Source organism: Lactuca virosa, chromosome 2, assembly GCF_052849685.1.
Source record: "Lactuca virosa cultivar CGN04683 chromosome 2, Lactuca_virosa_CGN04683_v6, whole genome shotgun sequence".
NCBI classification, from domain to species: Eukaryota; Viridiplantae; Streptophyta; class Magnoliopsida; order Asterales; family Asteraceae; genus Lactuca; species Lactuca virosa.
In genome coordinates this window covers 105022298-105037613 of record NC_136427.1, presented here as the reverse complement: position 1 = coordinate 105037613, position 15316 = coordinate 105022298, and the positions used below count along the sequence as shown (strand labels likewise).

General features: G+C 29.6%; 1 protein-coding gene across 3 annotated transcripts; it reads left to right on the top strand.

Moving 5' to 3' along the window:
* Positions 1–1970: 1970 nt before the first annotated feature.
* On the top strand, positions 1971–11782 carry LOC145159352 (serine carboxypeptidase-like 16). 3 transcript variants are annotated; one of them, XM_079078294.1, is made up of 14 exons: positions 1971–2188; positions 2968–3113; positions 5832–5908; positions 6022–6144; positions 6518–6620; positions 6707–6744; positions 9925–10026; positions 10098–10184; positions 10256–10330; positions 10622–10678; positions 10760–10908; positions 11001–11114; positions 11300–11354; positions 11561–11782. In XM_079078294.1, the coding sequence occupies exons 1-14, from the start codon at positions 2040–2042 to the stop codon at positions 11654–11656; spliced, it is 1371 nt and encodes a 456-aa protein (XP_078934420.1). In that variant the 5' UTR covers positions 1971–2039; the 3' UTR covers positions 11657–11782. The 3 variants fall into 3 exon arrangements, with proteins under 3 accessions (XP_078934420.1, XP_078934419.1, XP_078934421.1); XM_079078293.1 differs by having other exon boundaries at positions 1973–2188; positions 10607–10678; XM_079078295.1 differs by lacking the exon at positions 2968–3113 and having other exon boundaries at positions 2056–2188; positions 10607–10678.
* The last annotated feature ends 3534 nt before the right edge of the window (positions 11783–15316 follow it).

Genomic DNA, 15316 nt, shown 5'->3' with positions numbered 1-15316 from the left:
TTATATCTTGGTTTCTCCCCAATATTGTCCCTAACTGGCTTATATATAGGGTTTGCCTAGGTATTGCACGAGGAAATAGTACTAACCTATGTAGTCAAGTTTTATTTGATCCTTCTACCAGAAAAGGATAAGTAGATGTCTCTAGGCCACTCGTTGATTTGGTGTTGACAACAAATGCTTGGCCAAGCTCAGACTAAGTTGAATAGATTCAACAATCAGTCTAAAAGGTCACCACAGTTTAGTATCGAGAAACATAATCTTGAACCATGAGATTGACTGTTGATCTATGTCTCTAGTTCATAATACTATATGATGAAGATCAAAGGAATTTGAAGTTATTAGTCTTAGGGCTGATTATAGCAAACTTGCTATAAGTATAGAAGTTGCATTGAACTACTACGTACTGTTGTTTCTAGTAAGTGTTAGACCGGTCAATTGTTGATGTTTAAGTGCAAGTGAGAGCTGATGGAGATTAGTGCCCATATCCATAACAAAGCCCGGTAATATTACTATAAATGACAGTGTCCTTTTGGGTTACACGCAAGAAGAAAAAGAAACTGATATGAAAATATATTTATTTGAGGGACATATTTTGTTAATTAATTAATTTTTTAATTAATTAGCGGTAAATAAATGGAATATGGAATATTCCATAATGATTTGAATACCATACATAATTACTACTATTTTTGGTATTTATCTCTAGGATTTCAAATCACCTCCATATAAATAGAGGATTCCAATTCTGGTTTTGACACATGAGAGATATACCTCTAAGCTACAAAACATTGGAATACTCAAACCATAAAGAATCTCGAATCTTCGTTTTCACGCAGTTATCATCTATTCGTCACGTCGTGATCGAAGAACATAATCGACGTTTAAATTTTGTTTGAGCTTGAAGTTCAAGGATTACTTGGATATGTCTCTTGTTTGTGTCTTAGGTGCGATCACAAAAGAGGAACTCTCCTTTGGGTTCTCTAGTTCTATCCGCTGGCTCGACAAAAGAAGAAAACAATTAAGTTATATATGTTTGATCTAGTGAGGCTCAAAACCAATCATATATATATATATATATATATATATATATATATATATATATATATATATATATATATTTTGTTTGTTTGTTTATTTTATTTTTATTATTATTTCATTTATAATTACCATTTTGTAATTTAAACAACTTAAGTGATTTTTATATCACTACTTTAAATATATAAAATTTGGTATATCAAAATATATCTTTAATATCATTTAAATTTTATCAACCTTCAAATATAACTTTCTATTGCAATCAAATATATACAAACAAAATATTCAACAATTTTTTGTCTTAGAACGTAAGTTTTTTACTTCATTATAAAGTAAATTTTGAGCATATATTCTCGATAAAAAATATCATATTATTATCTTCACCATAATATTAATAAAACAAATTTGTAGTTTTTTACGATGGGATACATTACATCAAATATCATATCTTTAAAAATTAATTATATTATTGTTTAGCCAGTTTCATTGACAAATACATGTCCAATAAAGTCCCTGATAAAAATAGGAAAAATAATATAAAAATATAGGTAAATCGAAAATTCTAACATATTTTAACAACAAAATTTCTATCATGTGCAATGTGCACCGATTCGGTTAGTTTATTATATTTGAATTCGTTGTAACCATGATAAATAATCGAATTTAAATAATTATAATTTATGAGTCTATTACCAAGGATAATACTAAAATAATAAAACTATTTGATCATTGAATAGCATTATCTCTTTTTATATTTCCTGACTGGATCCATGTGAGAGTGATAGTTGGATCAAAAGCATATAATACTAAAAAATATTAGGAAAGGTTCTACAAAATAAATGTTGGCATCTGGATTCGTATTTTTGAATATTACACCATTTATTTGTATCGTTTATCAAAGAGTTTTTAATATATTGACGTGTGATTATTGAATCGTGGGTCCTTTATATATATAGCAACTAAATGGCCGTGCAGTATAGCACCAGCTGAGGGAAGGTACCATAATGGAGACCAGAGGAAACACGTTGATGCTTTCTTTTGTTTTTGTTCTCATCTTTCACTCTCATCGTTTCATGATTCTATCTCAATCAAAATCAATCATCAAAACACTTCCCGGTTACGATGGTGATCTTCCTTTTAAACTTGAAACCGGGTATGATATTTATAGCTTCTCTTTATTTGTTTATTTTATTTAAGAACTAAGCATCCAAACAACAGTCGTTAAATATATATGTGTAACTTATTAGAAATCCAATCTCAAAAGAACGGCCATAAAAATGAATGTACAAATTATATAAAACCACACTACAATATTTCAATATATTCGATGAAAGTCACCTAATTTTTAAGATATTTTTTATGTCAACCACCATAATGTACATGTCATAACATGTTAAAATGGTGTTGATACTGATAGACCTTTTTGTCAAAATTTAATGGATTTATTGAAAACTTTGACGATAAATATAGCTCTAAAACTACTAACATTTGGTTAAAAAAAATATTTGTGACCACTAATTTAACATGCTATTGCACGCATAGTGGTGAATATAGAAAAAAAATTTGTCAATCTTAACTGTTAACTGTAATATAATGACTAAACCATAAACACAACCGGAATATTGTGGGTTTTATATATTTTGCCTAAAATCAAAATAAGAAAAACATTAGGCACGTAGAAACGCTCCGCTCAACTACGGATTAAACTATTATGGAATCGATCGAGTTCAAAGTACTGTTCTGTTATCTGCTAAGAGTGCATCAATGGATTTGAAGCCAAAAGTTTAACCACAAATTTTTGTCTACATCATTGGTTGAGTTATGGATTCTTTGAAAACTCCCAATGTACGTCATCATGATTTAATAAAATATTGGCACATAAAACATGCATTCGAATACTCTAATTAAGTGTTGTTGTATTTTGTATGAAAGCTATATTGGAGTAGGGAAGAAGGAAGATGTACAATTGTTTTATTATTTTGTTGAGTCAACCAGAAATCCAGAAAAAGACGCGCTTATATTCTATATTCCTGGTGGCCCGGGTGCTTCTGCCTTAATTACATTTTTGTACGAATTAGGTATTGGATTTTTGCTCTACAGTTTTGTTCCTTTTCATGGCTTGATCAATACGTATGAATTGAATTATCAAACGCATAATAAGTTCGCAATTTCTATATGTTGAATCATCGGACAACGATATGTGAAATTTTCGAATTTTGATTAGAGTTTTTGTCCTGGTTTGAAATCAACATATCAAAATTTAAGAATATCATGTTCATGAAAAACCAAGAATAAATTTAAGTTCTTTGTCTCTCTCACTCACACACACATATATATATATATATATATATATATATATATATATATATATATATATATATATATATATATATATATATATATATATCATGTAGGAACTCAAATATTAGTAGAAACCGTGAGGATAATTTTCGGTCATAAGTTGAAAAATTAAATTGTCAAGATTTGATTTTATTTATTATCAAAATCTCACGAGATGATATGATGTTTTCATAATTAGTTGTGAGATTTTGACAATTTTACGCGAAAGTTTAATTATCTACAAATGAAAATAATCATGAAATTTTGAAAAAAAAAATATTTTTGAAATTTTAAATTTTTATAAAAAAAAGTTAGAAAAAACAAAATTTTTCAAAAGATTATAAAAATTTAAGGAATACTTCTAATCGCTATATTAGTGATTTTTTTAACGATTTTTTTAAAAATAAAATTTTGAAGTTTTTATATTTTAATTTTAAGAAATGTTTGTTTTTATAAAATTGAAAAACCATCATAAATGGTCCTTGTGCTTTTCAGAAATCTGATGTTTAGTCTGTAAGTTTAAAAAATCTCACAAATGGCCTCTGTGTTTTTAAAATTTTTGATGTTTTGTCCTGATTGCTCACTCCATTAAGTTTTAAAATTTTTGATGTTTTGTCCTGATTGCTCACTCCATTAAGTTTTACACGGCAACTGAAGGGTATTTTTGTAATTTCACTACAACTTGGATCATTTATGAAGTTTTTTGTTATTTTAGAAAAAAAACATCATAAATGGTCCCTATGCTTTTCAGAAATCTGATGTTTAGTCCCTAAGTTTAAAAAATCTCATAAATGGTCCATGTACTTTCAAAAATTTTGATATATGGTCCTCATTGCTCACTGTGATAAGTTTTATCTGTTAATCAAATGACATTTCCGTCATTTCACTACCATAAAGACTATTTATGAAGTTTTTTGTTATTTAAATAAAATAATAAAAATATACATTTAATATATAAAGGGTCTCTCTCTCTCTCTCTCTCTCTCTCTCTCTCTCTCTCTCCACCGTGTCTTATTCTCCACTGGTACACCCCCTCTTCTTCTTTAGCCATCATATTCCCTCCTAAAATTTCATTTTCTTTGAAAATTTTCTTTAAATCACCCTTTATATTCCCAAACCTCATTTGAAACTAGTCTCTAAATTCTCAATGTCGTTGTCTACTGTCTCAATTATTGCAAACCCTTCTTTTGCTATGTGTGGAACTTTATTCACCAGTGAGAAAAAATCTGGCTTAGCTTTGGGCAGCAGTGATGGAATTGATGATCCTCCGCTCAGTGACCAGTAGAAGGAAAAGTCTCAGCCATTCAATCAGAGTAGGAGCAAAAATCGTTCTCGAAAGATCAAGAGATGCTGTTCAAACCAAAAACTCATTACCCATGAATTTAACCACCAAACCACGAAAACGGACCACCGATAAGAAGCGCGATGTCCCCTCCACTACCAACACTCCATGGAAGAGGGTTGTATGTGCAGTCATGAATAATTTTTCCCTTATACTTATACACTAGTTTTTGGTTCAAATGATTCGTAGACTAGAGTTCAACCAAGGGAGTGGTTTTGATTTGATTCTTATCCCTAGTTCTGATTACGAAAGAAGATTTGCAGAAATCGAAGCCTTCTTGAAGACTACAACCAAAATGATGCATGTTCAGGTTGAAGTTGTAGATCGAAAGATTGAAAATGAGATTACAGGTCTGAAAACTGAATTAGGTAAGAATAGAAAATATGGAGAAATCCTTGACCACTAATTGGCTTACCAAAGATGAGTTTAACATGTTTTTAGAGGAATTGAAAGGGAAAAAGGGAGTTGATGATATTGGTGATTTAAAATTGGATGAAATAGGGCTTTTGCCAAAGAAATTGTAGAGAAAAATGATTTAGAAGGAATATGATGGCGGAAGAAGAAGAGGGTGTACCAATAGAGAAGAAGACATGGTGGAGAGAGAGAGAGAGAGAGAGAGAGAGAGAGAGAGAGAGAGCCCTTTATATATTAAATGTATATTTTCTTTTTTCTTTTTGTTTTTAAATAAGAAAAAAAAGTCATAAATGGTCGATACGGTAGTGGAATGACGAAAATGACATTCAGTTAATGGATAAACTTAATGGAGTAAGATATAAGGACCAATCATCAAAAATTTTGAAAGCATGATGACCATCTCTGAGATTTTTTAAACATATAGACTAAACTCATATTTCTGAAAAGTACATAGACCATTTATAATGTTTTTCTTCATTTTATAATTATATAAGTGGGAATGACTCATCTCTACAATTTAATATCATACGAGGTTTTGGGGGATGTGAGAAATTGGAATTAATTAGTATTGAATCAGATTTTGCGATTGATGTGCTTATATTTTAGCTTCCATGTCACACTAATAAATTTATTTAGGTTGATGGTTGAAGTATGGTTATTACAATTAACTGTATATCATAACGAGGTCATTTTCCTATAGGTCCACTTACCTTTGATTTGGAAAGTATTGACCTAGATAATCCCACATTAATACTGAATCCAACCACATGGACACAGGTTCACACATCTATCCCATTCTTCATAATTTTTACTATGATGGAAACATACGTACATAGTTTTTATTTTATTTTAGGAAGATAATAACTTGAAGTTTTCTCGCATTGATTTAGGTAGCTAACATCATATTCGTAGATATACCCGCTGGTACTGGCTTTTCCTATGCAAAAACAAAAGATGGATGGATTAGCAGCGACACTATCTTGGCTAATCAAGCGAGTCAGTTTATAAAAAAGGTACAACTCTTTAATGATTGATATGTATCTTTTGAAAGTATAAAATATGATTAGTTGTTTACTGGCAACAATTACTTATTTTATATATATATATATATATATATATATATATATATATATATATATATATATATATATATATATATATATATATATATATATATATATCTTTTGAAAAGTAAAATATAAGTAGTTGTTTAACAACATATATGTAGTAAGCAACCATTGATCAAATCATGATTGAAAACTTATATTTTGGACGTGTTCGTATTATATTATCTTGAAAGAAGGTACTTTGGATTATTCATACATATGTTTCTCGATTAGCAGTAATGTACTTTGTATTGAATGTTTTGTTTTATTTGATGAACAGTTCCTCCTTGATCATCCCAAGTTTTTTAAGAATCCACTATACATAGCAGGGATTTCTTATATTGGTATTGTTGTTCCCAAAATTGCTTTAGATTTATATGAAGGTAATACTATCTCAAAATTCTTTGTCCAATATTTCATTTGCTGCGTTTTGGAGAATTTGTGATTCTTGGAGTATATATACATATAGGTAATGAACGTGGGGATCAACCATCATTGAATATTCAAGTAAATGATCAAACCCTCTAATTGTTCATATATATATATATATATATATATATATATATATATATATATATATATATATATATTATATATAAAAGTTTAATAGAGAACCATTATTATTCAAAGAACCAAGGAACCAATCCAAAACGTCGGAATTTAAAACGATTGAATGTCTTTTTATTAGTGTGAATGAAAAAAAAAACAATGATAGTTTTAATGAAAAAATAACACAAATATAGTACGAATGAAAAAAATAATATATGAATAGTCCGAACGGAAAAATAACACAGAGAAAATAATATGTATTTATTAAAAATAATGAAAACAAATAAATAACAAATAAATAAATAAACACAAAGATAGTCCGAATGAAAAAAAAATATTACGTATTTATTAAAAATATTAAAAAAAATAACAAATAACAAAAAGCTAAAAAAACATGAAACAAACAAAAAACAAAAAAAAACAGTAAAAAGACAAAAAAAAAATAGTCAAAAAGACAAAACTGTAAAAATAGTCCCTATGGTATGCATTTTTTTCCAATGTTTAGTCTAAACCTTCATTTTTTTTTGGCTTCATGGTCATTTTGAGTTAGTTTCACTGTGTTTTTTGTCCCTTAGAAAACTGAAAATACTAAAATGCCCTTCTGGTACATTTTTTTTATATTCTTTCTATTTAATTTAAAATTTTATTAATAAAAATTATGGGGCTCACCTCACTCTCTCTCTCTCTCCTCTTCCCACCCCCCCTCTCTCTTTCTCTCTCTCTCTCTTCAGCTTAGCCACCATTAATGATTAGCTTTTTGCTCTCATCAGTTTATAAGATCTTCACCTCCTACCTCTCTAACCATCAATAATGTCGAACAGTCACAAAAGTCAGTTTGAAATGGGTGAAAACCCGATCCCTAGACAAACATTATCGACATCCCCATCGATCTAAAAGTCATCCATTTACTCAAAGACGTCATCATCCATCGCCCCTCTGCCACCCAATTCCTCATTGTGAAATCCATCGCCGACACCCAAAAACTCCTCGGAATCACCATACCCACCCTCCATTTCATCTGAAGGTACCCTACTCTCTTCGAAGAATTTCCACACCCTAAATACCCTTCCCTCCCTTGTTTTCACCTCACCAACATTGCCCTAAATTTACACAACATTGAACGTAAAATTTATGAAAATCACAAATCTGACCATTTACAACCAAACACAATCGATTTTATCACATTTTATCCTCCTTTCTCCCTATTCTAAATATGATTATGGTCTCTGCGTGTGTTTATGTATTTGAAGAACAAACCCAGATTGATTTCTTCAACTCCACCTCTCCTTCCTCTGTTCTAAAACCTGCAACTCAAACCCAACATTTAGGATCCCTCAACTGGGTCAATGTACTCAATATAAAGAACTTAACAGCCATAGAGGCGTCGTCGATTCAACTAGCGGAGGACTGGTGGTGAGTGGTAACAGAAAAAACAAGTACATTAGGTGAGCAAGGAAAGGGAGACAAGAGGTAACTATAGATGTTTTCCAACATATGAACATCTAGTTCAGATCAAGATGGAAGAAATCAGATGCAAAAATTTGTGGACCTCAGAAATCAGATGCATACATGTGCTTCCTTCTTTATCTTCCATTTGGGTGTGGAGATTTAAGTTCCTTCACAGACCACAAACATGTGGAGTAACTATGGTTGATTTGTAATTTCATCTGTGATTCTTGCTTGAGTCAAAGAGTTTATAAGAGGAACAATCGTTCATACAGTTTTTGATTTCATTGAAGATTTGTATGGGTTCATTCGGTTTTTGTTGTTTTTAAATGTGTTTGTTGACATAATTCTTGGGAAAGAAGCCATTAAACATCTATTGTGAAGGAATGAAAGAAGAAAGGTCTTTTACGGTGGAGAGAGAGAGAAAAAAAGAGAGGGTCCCTCTTATTTTTTTATTTATTAAAATAAATAAATATGTATTAGATTTTTTAAAAATGAAAGAAAAATAGAAAATAAATACCCCAAGGGTATTATAGTCATTTAAGTTTAGCGATGGACCAAGTCCACAACGAAACTTGCTCAAAAGGACCATGAAGCCAAAAAAGTCGCGGATTAAACTAAACCTCGGAGAAAGTGCATACCATTGGGACCATTTTTGCAATTTTGTCTATATATATATATATATATATATATATATATATATATATATATATATATATATATATATATATATATATATATATATATATATCAGTGTTGTAAAAATCTCGACTAAGTACTGATTAATCCTTAGGCGCTACTTGACCGACAAGAGGGCGTCTGACGATTAGTCCATGCATACATAATGAGTGAAATACTATAAAACGATAAAATTTTAACACTTTGAAAAATTCTATCGCAATAGAAACTATTTGAGGAATGATTACTGTAGTATTAATCATATTAACCTATTTTGTTATAATATTAGTGGTATTTATGAACTCTGTTATAAAATTAAGTTTATTTAATTTTTTTAATTCTACAAATTAACAATTACTCGTCCCCGATTAATCGCATAACTCCAGTTCACCGACTAGCTAACGTCGAACATTTTTTACAACATTTATATATATATATATATATATATATATATATATATATATATATATATATATATAATGAAGATCAAATAAGAATGAAATATTTTGTAGGAAAGGTAAGAAATACATCATTTGCATGCTTGTTGGCAAACCAATCAAATAAATCATTAGATGATACAAAATTAACATGATTTGCAAAAAAAAAAAAATCCTGAAAAAAACATCGATGATTCATATTTTTACTGAATTAAGTTTTGATTCACTTTTCGGGAAACTTTAGTGAATCATCACAAAATTGAATCATCGATGCGTTTTTTTTGGATTTTTTTTACCTAATCATATTATTTTTATATTATCTAATGATTCAGTTTGTTGATTCCCCAAAAATCATGCAAATGATGCACTTCTTACCCTTCGTGTCAAATATATTTTTTTCTTTCTTACTGGATATATATATATATATATATATATATATATATATATATATATATATATATATATATATATATATATATATATATATATATATATATATCAAATGATGCAATAACCAAATAAATTCAAGACCCTTAACTTATCTAATTATCCGTCATGTTTGTTAATTGTAATGTAGGGGTACATTCTTATGAGTCCTCTCACCGATAAGTTCAAGGATTTTAATTCAAGACTTGAATATACTCATCGTATGGCACTTATATCAGATGATATTTATAAGGTAATTTTATTATAATGTTTTAAAACTATTATTTAACAATGATTCTTAATTATATTGATTCCATTATGTAGTCTGCAATAAAAAATTGTTATGGAAACTATGTCAGCATTGATACAACCAACTCATTATGTGCAAAAAGTCTTCACCAATATGAAGAGGTGAGAATTTTGAGTTCTTCGTGAATAACATGGAGTTTGTGAACGCGATATGATTAAAATCGCAATTGCAGTGCACAAGTCGTATTCAAATGGATAACATCTTGGAACCGTTTTGTAATGAAAATGACGAAATGTCAAGTTGTGAAGTAATATATCTCTCCCTCTCTCTCACAAGCATTTTGTTCCTTTAGTCATTCTCATAAGAGGATATATATATTTTTAAATGTGATCTTGCAATTTATTATTATATGTTTAGAGTATGTTAATTTTCGTATCATACCTTAATAAGATGATTAATTCCTATGAAATGGAAATGAACAACTCACATTTATGTTCACCGAATGAACTTTGAATTTAAGATTTTTTTCTTTATGGAACTTGAAAAACTAATGAAATTATGACATTTATTTTGATCATTTTAGAGTGATTTTGATAAGGCTGTAGGCGTTTGGGCGAACAAAAAGGATATACAACAAGCTCTCAATATTCGCCAAGTATGTGACCAACATTATTTTCTTGAAAAGAATCTAAACAGGGTCTATCATTCGATTTTATTTAATAACTTTTGTATTTAGGGAAAAACTGGAATATTCGAATTGATCAATAGTACATTGCATTACAATCAAGGAAAGAACGACACATTTTGTTATTCTTATGATATTTTTAGTAGTTTTCTCTACCATAAGAAATTATCTTGTAAAAATTGTCAAAGCCTGATCATGAGGTAATAAACATTGTCTTCCCTCTTTAATACTAATTGAATTATGATTACCAATATGCTTACATATGTTCATACATCTAAAACTTTATTGATAGCGGCGACCATGATATGACATTTCCTTATGTTGGCGTTGAACAATGGATTGCTTCTCTCAATCTTGGTGTGGAAATTCCATGGAAGCCTTTCTATGTTAATGGTCAAGTTGGAGGGTATGTTTTTGATCTATTTAGTTAGACTATTTTTATTTTGAGGGTCTTTAATTGTTAATTATTTAACACATTAGCCTGAAACATATAAAAACCTATAAATAAACGTCTTAAATAACATTGTTCAGAAATTCTTTTTGCTTCCTTGATAATTATATCTTTATCAGTTACATGATTTTGTTTTGCAGATATAAAACAAAATATGTACAAAATGATTACTCGTTGACATATGCCACAGTTAAAGTAAGAAATAATCCATGAACATTTCTGCTATTGTATTTTATTTTTCATATATTACTTAGATTTTTTGTAATAGTAAGTCCTAAAAACATATATTGCAAGTGAGGGTGTGTAACCACATTCTCGAGCAATCATTCAAATTTCACATCTATAATATAATTATATCTTACACAAATGCACGACCCTTGATGAAATTTCAATGTTTACAGGGAGCAGGACATTTAGTTCCATATAACAAGCCAAGAGAAACTTTTTCATTACTGGAGATGTGGCTCTCTTCAAAATTTTATTTAAGTGATTCTTAAGTTAAAAAGGGTGGGTATTATGTGATGCTTCTTAAAGTATATGATTCATGAAAAATGAATATCAAAAAAATTTGATATATTATTTATTATAATCTTGACTACAAATAAATGATACGTTATTGATTATGTCTTGGTTTCTTTAGATATGTAATTATGAAGTAGTAATGTGAATGAAAGAGAAAATCACATGAATACATAGATAAGGAAAAATATAAATTAAAAAAATAACTTTTTCATCACAAATAAACTTAGCGTTTATTAGTTGAAGTTTTTTAATCGTTCATGGACACAAGTAATCTTTTAAAAATTATATAAACATCAATTCGAAACTTCAAGTGAGTTTTGTTTTACTCAAAAATGGAATTTGGACATCAAGCTCATTAAGATCTCACATATACACACATACACATAATTTGCATGATGCGTAAACTAGATTCACATAATCGAAAATTATAATTAAAGTTTTTTAGTTTGAAGTCTGCTTTAGTAACTCATTGCATAGACTCAAATATATATTTGTTTAAATTTTAAACCAATATAAGAAAAGTGTTTAATTCATGCAAATAAAAGGTTTTACTAACATTGATTATCTCTTTGTTTAGTATGTTTTAATTCAATTATATATTGATGACATAGTTGTTAAAATGATTTGTTGCATGTAAGATTATAAAAACAACTGTATGTAGACTTGCTTTCAATTTTATGTTTATTGAGTTAGCTTGATAATCTAAAGATGTAATTCAAATTCAAAGTAAGTGTGGTGTGATGTTCTATGTAATTTGGTTTTCTATTATGCAATATACATTTATCGTTAAAATGTAATTCTTTTGGTCAAAAATTGAGTAAATAACTTTGTAATAAAATTAGTTAGTGTGGTGTGATGTTCTATGTAAAAGTTTGAAAGATTCCTAAGATCTTAAGAGCAGTGTAGAATTGTAAATGTTTTTTTGTAAAGACTCGGAGTAAAATAGTGTTTGAAAATCAAGATATGTTTTAATAATGTTGGGACATTTATAGTGTTCAAACAACTTAATAGTAGGAAATGATCAGAAAGGTTTTAAGATGTTCAAAAATATATACGTTTTGTAGTATGTTTCAAGATGAATGTTGTGCGTCCACGATGTATATTTAATCAAGTAATTTTAACAAAGTGTATAAAGATTGGGTAGAAATATAAGATCAATGTTAATGCACCAAAAATATGTATAAATGGAAAGACACAAAGATATACGAGAAAAGCCCTTAATCCATTAGGATTTGCGACATAAAACCCCGAGAGGTGACAATTTCACACTGCCTTAGAACTCTGTTAACTAAAAATAAGATTAAAGGTGAAATTTGATTGTAAGTAGAATGTATTTGTGCTTGAGAGATTCTAAAGAGTGAGTAGAAGTGAGATTGTGTTTGTGTGTGTACAATGATCAACTTGTCTTTTTATACAAGGATAGTTCAAAAAACATTCATATAATCTAGGGATCTTCCTTTATTCTAGCTTAACCAGGTTTTCATATAGACTCAATGTCTTTTCTAATTGACGTTGTGCCTATTGACTTGGTCCATAAATTTTTGAACAAGTATTTTTTACCCTGGATAAGATAACATATGAAATACGATGGAATACACAAAATATTGGCTAGTTGAAGATCTTGGGAAATTCAAGATATTAGTATAAGTTTAAGATGTTAGTCATAATAAAGTAAATGTGTAAATATTACCTATAACAATGGCCCCCAAAATTTTCTAATCCAAGATCTTGGAGATCAGAGATTTCTAGAACTGAAATCATATTGTTACATGGTGATTTAATTGACAAGCATTGTTGTGAGTAGAATTTCCAGCTTCTTGAACCTGAACTAACATCATGGGCAAGCCTAAGATCTTGTATTTATTCAATATCTTGGACGGCCACCGTATTTCTTATGATATCTTGTGTGCGGACTTGAAGCTTAAGGAAAAAATAGACCAAGTCAATAACACATGGTCAATGCCTCATGAACGTTGAAGACCCTTGAAAAAGATGGGTCAAGCAAAAATCAAGGAGAATCCCAAGAATGTCATACTTTTAGTTATTCTTGTTATGTATAAAAGACTAGTTGAACAATGAACACACAGACACTTCCACTTCTTCTTCTTCTCTGACTGTTTTAACACTTGAGCACAATCACATTCTTTCTAAGATCAGCTAGAACTTGTAACCTTTATTTACATATTAATATAAGTTCTAAGGAAGGTGTGTTTATCACCTCCCGAGGTTTTATGTTGGAGATCCAAAAGGATTAAGGGCTTTCCTCATACGTCACTATGTTCTTGCTTTAATTTTACTCATTTATGATTATTTGATCAATTACAAAGTTTTTGCATACTTATTAGATTGTTTTTTTAGTTTTCACATCTACTTATCAAGATATTTTGTGGTATCTTAATACCTTTTCAAGTATCTTACAACTTTCTCATACAAAATCATTTGTTAACCGTTTTAACACTATTTTGGTCCCAAATCTTCCAAATACGTTTGCTTACATTTTAAAACAAATCAACTTTATTAAACAATTTTATGAATATTACTGTCTTCTTCCCAGAATCTTGGGCACGACCAAGATCTTCGACACATTTTTAAGAATCTTAAGCACTCTAGCTTTTAACATTTCATTTCTAACATCACACCACACTTACTAATTTCGTTAAAAATTAGTTTGTTAACTTTTTATCAAAGCAATTTTGTGTTATTTGTGGGACAACTGGTGTTATTATATTTTTCTCCTTAAAGTTAGTCGTAAACCTTTTTTTGTATTTTCAATCACTTACACATTTTTCACCAAAAATGTTTTCTTTACCAAAATCCACTTCTAGAACTATTGCATCCATCTTAGTTGGTCAGAGCCTTCCCCTACCTCTAGCAGCCTCCTTATATAGAAGTCATGTTGAGATCCCTAGAAGGACAATCCCGACATCCTCACCATTCTAATAATCAGGAAGTGCAACTCAAGAAATACCAAATATGGCCACGACCAACAAAAGCATAGTTATGCTAACCAGAATGGATCGATATATCAATGAGCAAAGTGAAAACAACAAAATAATATTTGATCGGATAAAAGCACTAGGATCAAGTTTGAGAAGACCCGTGGAAACTAAACCAACTCTATCTTTAATCCTACAACCCAGGATCCTGAACTTCAAGACTGGAGCATCTTCAGAACGCTAATTCGGAGACTTCATATCCAGATAGCCTCATATCTTCACTGTAGGGTCAAAAGTAGATAGTAAGAGTTGAAAGTTGTGTCTTTCGCTATGTTTCTGTGAATATCGAAAGTTTGGTACTTTCGATATGTTATCTATTTACAAGGCATAGTAGTTTTGATACGTCATGTATAGTCCTTATTTTTTTGTACATCTACTATATCCTATAAATAGGGTAAGTACTTAGGTCAGAATATTGTTATAACATTCTCTTATCACATTTGTACTCTCTCTTTGTACCCTTCAGACGTTGAATTGAGCCGATCAGATATTATTTAGATCTGTGTATCTTTTTCCGATTTTACTTACTCGATTGATTCGTTTATCATTTATAAGGCACTTCAATTTGTATCAGCGCAGGATTTATATCATCGATTGAAGTTTTCTCGTATTTTTCATCTTTTTGAATCGTTCTTTCCG

What these genes read in the sequence shown, in the direction of transcription:
- LOC145159352 (XM_079078293.1), top strand. Translation starts at nt 2,040, where the DNA reads ATGGAGACCAGAGGAAACACGTTGATGCTTTCTTTTGTTTTTGTTCTC. An exon ending in CCTTTTAAACTTGAAACCGG is followed by an intron (nt 2,189 to 2,967) that starts GTATGATATTTA and finishes TTTGTATGAAAG; the next exon opens with CTATATTGGAGTAGGGAAGA. An exon ending in TGTCAAAGCCTGATCATGAG is followed by an intron (nt 10,909 to 11,000) that starts GTAATAAACATT and finishes CTTTATTGATAG; the next exon opens with CGGCGACCATGATATGACAT.